Below are 12,219 nucleotides of genomic sequence, written 5' to 3'. Positions count from 1 at the left end.
TCCTCCTTCGTGTATGTTATCTTGTTTACTAAAACAAAAGTGTAATTCCCTCCATTACACCTCTACTGGTGATGATACAGGTGGCTGTACTGCTAGCCACATGCTAAAACTATCTTCTGCTAAATAAGTCACTGACTTCTTGAAGTTGATGCCTTTTGGAACATTTTAGAATATATCAGATAAATGAAACAAGATAAATGAAAAAATTGTACCTGGAAGGTAAGACTGAGCAAAAGCTGTGCAAAATGTGAGCAAATCTGATCTCCTGAAAGCGTGGTGGTGAGTGCCACTCACCAAAACTGCATGTGGATTTTTTAATTCATCACCTTTTCAGGTCTTCACCCATATAGAGTTATGCCCTTTGGGTTACGTAATTTTTCTGACACTTTGCAGCGTCTGAAGGTTTCAGACGGTTAGCCGGCTGGTTTCAGGTCTGGCAGGATGTGCAGCATAACTGGTGGTCCAGGAAGAATCTCCAGCATGTATGCATCTTGTTTGATACAGTTCAAGAAGTCAGTATCATGGTTAGCACTAATTAGCAGATATTTGTGTCTGAACTCACACAGTCTGTAAACGTGTATTGCTAACCAAGCTTGGCAACATTAGCTGATAATTTACATGCAATCACAAAGTAATGACCAGCAGCAGCTTCCAGAAAGGTCAGTGCCAAAGTGCTAAAAACTGTTTAGACTCATGTCACAAACAGGTGAACAAATGAGCAGTATGGCAGTCTTGCAGCAACAAAGTCTCATTAAGGGACAGTAGTCAAGACAAACAGTCAAGCCTATTTGCACACAGCTGACCAGAACCTATCCAAATATACATACTTTACCCAGCTGAAAAAGCCTAATGTGCTCAGCATACAACATAGTCAAGTACCTTTTGCATCAAGGGTTGGACTTTACTGCTTAATGATCGCATTACAAATGCTTGTCGGCAGCTCAAATAAGCCAGAACTTGACCTTGGTGTGCAGTTTTAACATTCTGGCACTCAGAGGTTTAGAGGATACATTTCCTCATAAACAGCACTGAGGAAATTGTTCAAAGGTGTGAGTCTGTTCTACGTCACGGTGAACCACAACCATGTTTTTAATTACAAATGATCAGATGAGGACAATACAGGTGCAATTACAAGAGTCCAAGGTCTTTAACACGGTGTTTAACAAAAAACTGTAGTGATAGCTTGTGCTGGTATTAGCTGATAGCTAATATTCAAATATATTACCTGTCATTTGTTGTGTCATTTGTTGCTTTATTTAAAGAAAAATGTTGTTCAGATTTTTTTTTTTTACTTTTTATACAGTATTGTTACAATAGTTCTTCAGAGCTGATATCAAACAATAAGACAGGGTTTAGGTTATAAATTAGGGTTGAAGTTCCTTTGCATAGCACAAAAGTGGAGAATCAGCTGTGGCCTCGCTTTGCACGTCTGCCTCATATGTACTCGGACTGGGTGTGATGTGGGAAAAGGAAAGCAGTAAAGAGCCAGGAGAGGGAGAGCGAGTGACCTTCTGTTGCAGGTTTTTCTTCCTGACAGCAGTCGTTGTCGGGGCTACATTAAATTTTTGGTCTCCACTGGTTTTATTGAGTCACACAGGGACAAAGCCAGTCTGTGGCGGGAGCTTTATGGACCCGGCTGTGAGATGAACTTCACTAAATAAAGTGTTCATTTAGCTGCCACCATGCAAACATCAGGGCCAAATTAACACACAATTATCCAGTAACTGCCTTCTCGTTTGGCTCTCGGCGAAGGCAGTCGCACTTTTCTCCTCTCCTCCTTCCCCTTATCTTCCCTGCTTAGCTTCTTGTGTCCTTGTCTTGTCTCATGTGTATTACTTTCCCTTGAACACTCTCTCACAGTCTGTTCTCTAAAACCTAAAAGAAAATTATGGATTTGATCAACTGGTCTCTGAATGCTATTGACACCCTTTTCTAAATGAGAAGTCTGGGCTTGGGAGAGCCCGAGTGCCCTGGAGGGACTTTCCCTGCCGGATACATGATGGACAGGTGGAAGAAATGGAGGATCGTGTGCCTGGCGGGACTGTCCATCGAGGACGCTGAAGATATCTACCTATTCGGAACCATGATAACAGGGTTCTTGCTGATCGGAGCTGGCTTGGCCCTGGCTTATCGGAGAATTAAGAAAGCAGAACCGGCTGCTCAAACCCCCCCCCCCCCCCCCCCAAGGCTGCCCGCTGGGATTGAAACGATGGGACGAGGTGCGACTTCTCAGAATGGGCTCACTGAGTTCAGCACGGATAAGATCTTGGAGAAGCTTACGGCTGCCGTGAATACTCGGAGAGGAGCTTTTTTGTTTCCTGTTCTCATGCTGTCCTCTATAGCCCAGCATGAGTAGAGGTCTCTTTTTTTCCTCTTGTACTTTCCCATTGTAGTGTACATTTCAGTGTTTTTTTCTATAATGCAACCGTTCTCTGACTTGTATCCCCATGTGAAGTCTGTGTTGTGTGTGTAAGGTCGCCGGGGGGGGGGGGGGTAACCTGCCACTGCATGTGGTGAATAAAATTTGAACTTGAACTTGAACTTAAAGCTTTTTTTTTTTAACATGCTGTCCTTGATGGTGAAAACAGGCATGTAACCTGGTTAACCACAACGAGACGAGGGTCAGAGAAAAACCCAAACCACTGTGCGTGTGTGTGGGACTGTGCAAGAGAGAGTTTGTGTGTCTGTGTTTGTGCATACTCAACTTTTCAAAGATTTCCAGCAAGGCAGTTTATTTTGCATCTAAACTGGATTAATGCAACGAAAGAGCATCGTCGGACGAACTCTTCCTGAACACTGATGACTCATGTGTCCCACTGTGATGTTATCCGTTGGTTTACAAAGTTAGCTTCAATTTAGCAAAGTTTTAGTTTCAAAATTCTTGGTTCAAATAGGAATTTTTGGAAGCAGTGACACAGATTCTGCCTGATTCGCAGTAACAAAAAAAGCGTCAAAACCAAATATTTGAACTGGACCTTTTGTATTTTTATATTTTTTGTGGTCATTACAATAACTGTTCTGCAAGGTCTGTCAGTCTGCACTCCGAGAAAGTAACTTACTGTTTTTTAGGGTACAAGGCTTGTCACCAGCACAGTATCCTTTGAGGCAGTGGTGTCCAAACCCAGGCCTCGAGGGCCGGTGTCCTGCAGGTTTTAGAGGTGTCCTTGATCCATCACAGCTAATTTAAATGTCATTGGGGGGTCATAGACAGACGGAGAGCTGGATTGCATTTGTATGGAGGTGTGGTCTCACTCCTGAAATTCAGATAAATTATCTCCAAAAAATATGGCCTTAGTTTCAAGGTCTGAATAGTGACATCATTATTGTAACACTGCATTTGTTTTTGGTTTTTTGGCAACTAGGGATCAAAACCTGAAGACTTCTGATCTCACATATCTGTGTGAAAATGGCCCCAACCTCGATAAACACCCCTCTACACCCCGTCATTCATTTCCGGTCAAACTGAATAAAACACTGAAGTTCATTAACTGTATTCTAAGTGTCAGAAAGAAAGATTGTCCAGGATATGTTCACTGACTTGATATGTGAACATGAGGATTCACAGGTAGCCAATGCAGTTTCATTGCTATGAAAACATGTCAGGCAAAACTGCAATATGATGGGAATTTTTGAGACCACCTTTTTAACCACTCTCTGCTTCCAGCCTATATAAAAGGTCGCTGATATATAGTTATACAAATGTAAGTATGGCAGGACTTTGCTAAAACAATAAAGTGGGTGATAGTCTTCTTCATTTTAAAACTCTACTACTGTATATGTAGCTTGACTCATACTGAGGCCTTTAAATCATGAATTATGGAGCCTTATTCATGTCATGTTCCTGGGTCTGTTGACCCAGCGTTTTAAGTTTTAGTTTATTTGGATGTTGTTTATGTTTAAGTTCATTAGATTAGCGAAGTTCATTTGGTTATTAGACTCCTTGTGTTTTCTTCCCCTGTATTTATGTTTCCCTCACCCTTTGTTTCATGCTGCGTGTCTTATGTTATCAAGTTTGTATTATCATGTCTGTCTCATGTTTCCTGTTTTATTTTGAAGGAGTCGTGTGTTCTTTGTTCATTGTATTTAGTTTCACTTCCCTTGTCCTGTCATTAGGCTCATGTAAGTCAGCTGTTCCTCCATGTGTTCCCACTTCCCCAATCACCTGCTGTGTATTTAAGTCCTCCGTTTTCAGTGTGTCATTGTCAGGTCGTCTGTTGTCCTTTGTGTCATGGTTCCAGGTTCTGTGCTCCAGGTATTTTTGTGTCCGTGTTAGGGTTCATGTTTTGGGTTTCTATGTTATCTTAGCTCTCCCAGTTTAGGTTATTGTTTAGCTTCTTCTCTGCCTTTTGTTTTGTAATGTTTTCACCAGCCTTAAAAAACGGCTCGCTTTCTGTTAACATTTAAGTTTTTGTTTCATGGTGTCTGCATTTTGGGTCCTTTTCATAATACATACAGTCTGCCTCTGCCAGACTGTGACAATTCATGTCAAGAAAACACTACCCACACAAACATTCCACCCACTCCAGTCACAGTGCAACAGCAGAAATGGAAAGTTCACATATTTTGAGCAGTTTTGCACTGAAAACAGCTGTTTTCTATACCGTAACCTAGATGTCCTAAGACATTCCCATTTAATCCAAATTTAGCCCGGATTAAATAAAGACATCTAAGAATGGCAACACACGCTAACAGGCTGAAAGAGTGGTCGGAGCTGGTTTTCCTTCTCCTCGTTGTTAACCTTTTAACATTACCTCCAAATGAATGGAAACATTTTTCTCCAGCAGAACGGCAGTGAAATCATTGTTGTTGCTTGTGGTCGGCGCAGGAATGAGCTGTTTTGTCTGCAGGTCGCAGCTGTGGATATATCCTAAAATTAACAGTATAGAATTCCAAAGGAGAGCACGGCCACTAGGCACTGTTATGGGATAGACAAACTTCTTTCCTAAACTTTGTCAGGTCATGATTGCTTTGTGGAGCAAACAGTGAGTGAGTAACCATAATTTAAGTGGTGTTTTTTATGATCATTGGTAGGTCGCAGAGCCCTCCAGCTATGTGTGTTCTGCTTGTTTATGTGCGTTCAGCCTTTTTAGGAGCCGTTAAACAATCTGCTGATGAGGAAGATGGGGTGGGGCGGGAGAGATGAAGACAGATGTCAATGGCTGCACAGGTGAGTTGGTGCCAAAGACAAAGGATGTCACAACACAAAATGAGGTTTCCAGGTCAGGACAGGTGATTGGATTAAAGCAATAAACGAGAAGTGACTGATCCTGATATGCTGTTAAATCATTATCGGTTTTTATTCTATCCCATCTCACTGTAGGACATCAAACAGACACTAATATTTTTTCAGGCAGGCTTCCGGTGCTGTTAAAAAAGCCTCAGTGCCTTAAACATATCAGTACTGAGTCCACATTAAAAATAGTATTTTTATTGTTATCACAGGATAGTTTTCTATTCTTTTTTTCCTTTAACTGTGAAGGCATGTGGATTTCTATGAGCTGTGTTTCTGTTTGCACTCCACTGTGTGTATTATGTGTTTCACTAAGTGAGAAACTTAAAAAAAATTTCAGTTGACAAATTAGATCCGAGATTCCAGGAACGTCTGTTGGTGTGTTGGTGTCGTATGACAGTATGGTCCAGCCTTGCAATAACTGCATGGATTCGTCCAACTTTATTGCTTAGAATTCTTTGTTGACAGTTATATTACATTTGTTTTTATTGCAATTTGATAATGTCAATTAAAGCTGCAAGCAGCGATTAAAGGGCTCTTGCACCTTGGTGCATGCAAACATAGGTATGTTGCAGTCGAGGCATTTCCTGCATTTATGTGGATGTTTTACACCCTAGATTCTGACTGACAGCAGCACAAACTAGTTCCTTATCAATTCCTGTGCGCATTATCTGGCATTCAGGAACCACTAATCATATGTGTGTCATTGATGGAACGCACAATAAAAAATTAAAATACATGAGATTGTGTTTATTGCCTAATGTTGTTTTTCTTTTGCCTCCCAGTGGTGATACAACTGTGGCACCTAGATGTCTCCAATCTGAGGCTTCTATCAAAAATGCTCAGTCTGTCCTAAACTTGACAATCTACCTTTGAGTTACGAGATTATTTGTCAAATGATAGAAATACAACTTGCTGGCAAGAACATGCTTCAACAAAACCACAGCTCATATTCATCTGATTAAATCTGTGGGTGGAGTTTGTGTCCTGGGTTTGTGGGTTTGTGCCTGAAAACACAGCAAAACTGTCCCGGGTGTTGATTCAAACCCAGGACTTTCACAGCCTTTCTGTGGGGAGTTTGCATGTTCTTCCTTTGCTTCCTCACACGGATCAAAGACATGCCTCTTAGATGTAGATCCTACATTCTGTTACAGCCCGAGGCCTTTCGTGGGATATGTGTGTGTGTGTGTGTGTGCGTGCGTGCGTGCGTGTTTGTGTTTTGATGCAGGAGACTGCAGGAAGTGCCAGTGTTTTGCGAGGCTAGTTAAATGTCGCCAGATGGTATCTGTTGGTGTCCATACACCATTATATGGCATATACTCGACAACTCATCCATGCACCACATTACATCACTGACACAGGCATACACATATTATTACTATTGTGGTAAACACTTGGTTGTCCCTATACAGTTGGTTTTGTGACTCTCTTCTTTGTTGCAGCCAACAGGCTGGTTGTAACTTGACTGTTGATGGTGTAAGTAGCTTGGAAAGAAAAGCATCTGGACTTCTTTAATTTTCTTGAAGACTCTTCACCTCTCATCCGAGAAGCTTCTTCAGTTCTAAGAGCAAATGGTGGAGAGTCCCAGATTTTAAGCCCTTTGGGATTGTCCCCCAAGGGAGTCATGGACCGCTATTGATCCTCTTTCTAATCACACGAGCAAGGTGTGAAAACAGGTGTAGGTCACAATCAGCCAGGGGTTCGGGTCAGCTCATTGTGAAACCTAGCTCCACACTATCATGTGATTTCTTGAGGTCAGATGGCCCAGGATGTGAGTGGGCGTTAAGGCGTCTGGGAAGGGATCTCAAACTGGATTATAGATGGCAGACAGTTGGTGTCGTAAACCACCGCCTCTGTTCAAAGATGGTCGCTCACAGTGGACATAAATGGCTTCTTTCACTCCTCTTTCAAACCATCTGTCCTCTCTGTCCAAAATGTGAACATTGGCATCCTCGAAAGAGTGACATTTGTCCTTTACATGCAGGTGGCTCTTCTATGTTGTGCCATGCGTTTATGAAGTGGCTATTTGGTCTCTCCAATGTAGAGATGTGAGCATTCCTCACTACACTGTACCACACACACTATGTTGTGATTAGATAGAGGATCAATAGAGGGTCCATGACCCCCTTGGGGACACTCCCATAAGCCTTAAAAATCTGGGACTCTCCACCATTTGCTCTTACTACTGAAGAAGCTTCTCAGATGAGAGGTGAAACGTCTTTACGAAAATTAAAGAAGTCCAGACGCTTTTCTTTGCAAGCTCCTTTGACTACAACAAAACTGGATGACTGAGAACCTTCACTGACATGTTTGGCTGTTGATGGTTGTTAACCCTGGAGTAGATGATGATGAGGGTCCAGGGTGTGCCTTATCCAGTGACAGCTGGCATAGGCTCCAGAAAACCTTAAATTAAATGGGTGGTGCGAAACCCATGAAATATGACCCATGTGCCGAGTCTATCTAAGTTTATAACTTTTTACGGTTTCCGCCATTCACACCCCCCACTCACACACAGAATTGTGACACCCATAAAATATGTGCAGAGCTTGAGCTGCACAGTTCTGACTGTCTGAATTTCTTTACTAGCACTGATTTATGAGTTAATGGCATTAAAATGAAATACTTTCCATGCCTTTGCTTTAGGTGCGCCCATCCCCGTAGGCATTGATGTGCAGGTGGAGAGCATCGACAGCATCTCAGAGGTCAACATGGTGAGGATTTTTAATGGCATGTCACAGAGGAAAGGACCCAAATGCAAGATGTCACAATAAAAGTCCAAAAATCAAAAATAGGAAAGACAAGAAATAGCAAGATCCATACATGAAAGGTAGGATTTTGAAGGAAGGCGAATAAAAACAGCTAAACCTGATTTAGGAAAGTGGCAAATAAATCCAGTAGAGAAAAAAGGAAGCCCGGGAAGTGAGAGGATAACTGAACACAGGAGATACTAATTGGACCAGTAATCAGAAAGGGAGTGTGACTAACAGGAATGAAGGAAGGTCACAAGTAAATAATCATAAAAGAGGCTGCCTAAATATATTCCTGAAAATGTTGGTTAAATGTCTTAATACAATAGTTTTTACACTGTAAAATAAATAAACAGATTAGTAGATTAAATAAACTATTGGGGTGTTTAACAGAGGTTTGCAGAATCAGGGCCAAACAGCTGGCGCTGTTCTTAAAAGGGCCTCAAACCATTTGTGTCAAATACTGAATGTAGCCTGTGGCCCAGATATGGCCTAAAAAGAATCCAGTCAGACCTGCTGGACTGCTTTGCACACAAAGAGGGCTTAAATTATGAACTTTTCACTGTATTTTAGATCAACGGCCTTTATGCTGCCAACAGTGGCTCAATAATTTACACATTTACTAAACAGGCAAACACTTCCTGCTTTTGTCTCTCCTCCCAGGATCCCTCTGGGGTTGCATCAGGAGGGCCATCCAGGATAAAAAAAAATCTGCCAAATGTAACCAGTGTGTCAACCTCTTTGTGCATTGTGCTGCAAATCATTAAGAATTTATTGCGTTTTAGAGTTTGGTATTAAAAGCGCTGCCAGACCACACCTAAATGAGATCATATAAGTCATTCTGATGTGCCAAAAACAATGTTCCTAAGACAAATTACACCAAAAGCTGTCATATTTTGCCCTTCTTTCATAACCTTTCGGTAAAAATAAAATCATGTAGACAAACTGAACTAAAGAGATTCCTTAAACTGTAACTACTTTTATGACTTATTTTTATGACTTTATAGTTTTATGACTTTATAGTTTTATGACTTTATAGTTTTACTGACGTCACTGTTTGTCAGTTGACTCTCTGGCTCTTGATCCCTGAAGTGGCCAGCTTTGAAGTCAGCGCCATGTCTAACTTAAAAGTTCTTTTAGCCAAGAGAGATGAATGAGAACAGGACGGTGCTGCAATGACAGCCTGATCTAAAACAATGGAAGTGTTGACCCCGGTTCAGGCTCTGCCTGGAACCACATTTTCTGAGCCCCCAGATCTCCCATGAATTCAAACTTGTTTGAAAAACATGAATAAAAATTAAAGAAACATAAGAAGTATATGTTTCTCTGGTGTGTGTCTGCCGTCTGTAGGACTTCACCATGACTCTGTACCTGCGTCACTACTGGAAGGACGAGAGGCTGGCGTTCCCGTCTAGAAACAACCAGAGCAGGACTTTTGACTCCCGGCTGGTGAAGAAGATCTGGGTTCCTGACGTCTTCTTCGTCCACTCCAAACGTTCCTTCATCCACGACACCACCATGGAGAACATCATGCTGCGGGTTTACCCTGATGGAAAAATCCTCTACAGCGTCAGGTAGAGGGCAGGTGTTCAGGTGGATGCAGAAGTGCTAAGCTGCAGAGAAGACGATGAAATCCTCTGAAGCTTAGTGCAGCCAATGTTTACTTTATTAAATATATGTGGTGTCAGGAAAACATTGATTTATTAGGGGTTTTTTCATATAATAAAATAAGTAAGTAATTATTATTTTTCTAAGCATCCCATCTTGCACTGTGCATGTCTGTAGCATCCCTTATGAACCAAGCATCCCTTAAACTATTCAGAAGCCTCACTGATGGTTTATAAGATGACCAGGAATTTCATTAGGTGCACCTGTTCTACTGCTCATTGACCTAGACATCTGATCAGCCAATGACGTGACAGTAACAGTGACATGGCAACCTGCTGAAGTTCAAACTGAGCATCAAAATGAGGAAGAACGGTATTTAAGTGGCTTTAAATGTGACATGAATGTGAATGTGAAGGTGATTGTCTGCAGAAGAGCATCACTGAATGCACAACACATGCTTGAAGCAGATGGGCTACAGCAGAAGAGAACCCGATCAGCTGCCACTCTGCGCAGCTCTGCCCAACGGGAAACTGAGGCTACAATTCACAGACATTAGGAAAAATATGGCTGGTCTGAGAAGTCTCAATTTCTGATGCAACATTCAGAAACGGCATAAATGTACAGATCATTCCATCTCCACAATGACCACATCTCTATGTTAGAGCAGGAGATCTGCATCACGGATCTGCAGCCAGCTAATTTGCAGGAACAGCGGGAAGCTACCGTGTCAATAGCTTCACACAACTGGACCAAAATCTCTAAGGAACAAATTTCTGCCACGAATTACATTATTTTCTGAAAAAAGGACGTCTGGTATTAAGCAAAGTGTAACTATCTGAACTATCTGGTGAGTGTGTATCAGATGTGACAGCTCAAACTGACAAAACAGAAATTGTTGCAGCTACGAAAAAAAAAAACTTTTAGATTCCTGCTTTAATCTTTGTTTCCCTATTTTTGCCCTATTTTCACTTTTCTGACTCTACTTTGGTTTGCTTGAGTTTCTAGGGAGTAAACTGTAAGAACGAACAAGTTGTCACGATGAACTTTATCTGGAGTGCAGGGACAGCTGCAGGGGAAGCTGTTTTATATCTGTGTGTGTGGGTGTTTCAGGGTCACTGTGACGGCTCTCTGCTCGATGGACTTCAGCAGCTTCCCTTTGGACACACAGAACTGCTCGCTGGAGTTGGAGAGCTGTAAGACACATTCAGTATATACACACAATAATAAAAACTTCACGTTCTTTAATCATAAAGTAACACATAAATGAAAGGTGGAAAATGTCAGCTGACCTCAGTTCTTGTCTTTCTTCTGTTTTCCATCTCCCTTTGTTTCTAATTGTTTCTCACTGTAGACGCGTATAACGAGAATGACCTGATGCTTTACTGGAAGAATGGCAACGACTCTCTGAGGACGGATGAGATCGTATTGTCACAGTTCTTCATTGAGCATTTCCAAGCCTCCAATGGCCTGGCTTTCTACAGCAGCACCGGTGTGTATAGCACAGGTTGTGTACCTGTAGCATCTGCGAGTACTCACGTTTAGAGACAAAACACAAGTCCTAGTACAGATCATTATGCTCTAAAGCAGGGTCTCAAACTCCAGTCCTCAGAGACCAGTGTCCTGAAACTTTTCCATGTGTCCCTGCTGCAACACAGCTGAATACAATTAGTAGGTCATTAGCAAGATTGTGTCATAAAATAATGGAAGTGGGAGCAGATTCATATTTAGTAGTCACAAACATATGGACACGTCTGTCTCTTTACTTGTAGATATATTCTTTTAGATTAGAGTGATTTTAGAGACCTTTGGGATGAACAGGAACTCCAACCTTATCATCAAGTGTCACAGTTTGCTGAAAAGACTGACGTTTTTCTGTCTCTCTTTGTCAGGCTGGTACAACCGTCTCTTCATAACCTTCATTCTGCGGAGGCACATCTTCTTCTTCATGCTGCAGACGTACTTCCCCACCATGCTGATGGTCGTCCTCTCCTGGGTCTCCTTCTGGATCGATAGACGGGCTGTTCCTGCAAGAGTGTCTCTGGGTATCATTCATTAACCAAATCCTAAGTACAACCACCTCAAATCCCAGTCTTTCTGCTCTCTCCTAGCTCTTTAACAACAGTTAAAGAGGCACATTAAACCTGTAAATAGTGCCGTTTTGTTCTGTTCCTTTATTGGGGTGAAGCCTAATGACTTCAGTGATGCTCTAACATTTTATTTTACACTATCATTGATCTATTTTATCCTACACTCTGCAAGACAAATGATACTGCCAGGATAACATTTATATGAATCTAAAACCTATTGCATCAAGACCAATTTGACACAGTTGATGGATATTTTTGATATTTATTTGTATTTTTCATCACATCTTATACAGAGTTATATAAACCACAGAAGACAGAAAAACCCGGGTCAAGTTGAAGCAAGTGTATTTAGTTTGTTTTGAGTCAAAGTTACAATATTAACAGGTGGAGTGCTAAGTCAATGCTAGCAAGCTCCATCTATAAACTGTGTGAGTGAGATACCTGTTAATTAGTGCTAACAGACCAATTAAAAACTAGGATTTCACATACTCAGGCTGAAGAACAAACATCACGGATGCTCTGTACTTCACAGCAAGTATTTTTTTTT

General features: G+C 41.5%; 1 protein-coding gene across 1 annotated transcript in view; it reads left to right on the top strand.

The window, feature by feature from the left end:
- LOC146380676 (gamma-aminobutyric acid receptor subunit rho-3-like) overlaps window positions 1–12,219 on the top strand; it is a 29,393-nt gene that overhangs the window by 13,543 nt on the left and 3,631 nt on the right. The window contains exons 3-7 of the mRNA XM_084940101.1: window positions 7,874–7,941; window positions 9,328–9,551; window positions 10,696–10,778; window positions 10,937–11,074; window positions 11,475–11,627. Coding sequence (XP_084796227.1) covers window positions 7,874–7,941; window positions 9,328–9,551; window positions 10,696–10,778; window positions 10,937–11,074; window positions 11,475–11,627 — 666 coding nt within the window. The remainder of the gene's footprint in view (window positions 1–7,873; window positions 7,942–9,327; window positions 9,552–10,695; window positions 10,779–10,936; window positions 11,075–11,474; window positions 11,628–12,219) is intronic.

Source organism: Perissodus microlepis, chromosome 9, assembly GCF_051167445.1.
Source record: "Perissodus microlepis isolate ML-2025 ecotype Zambia chromosome 9, ASM5116744v1, whole genome shotgun sequence".
Lineage (NCBI taxonomy): Eukaryota > Metazoa > Chordata > Actinopteri > Cichliformes > Cichlidae > Perissodus > Perissodus microlepis.
The sequence above is the reverse complement of the archived record's forward strand: the minus strand, read 5'-3'. Positions and strand labels throughout refer to the sequence as shown.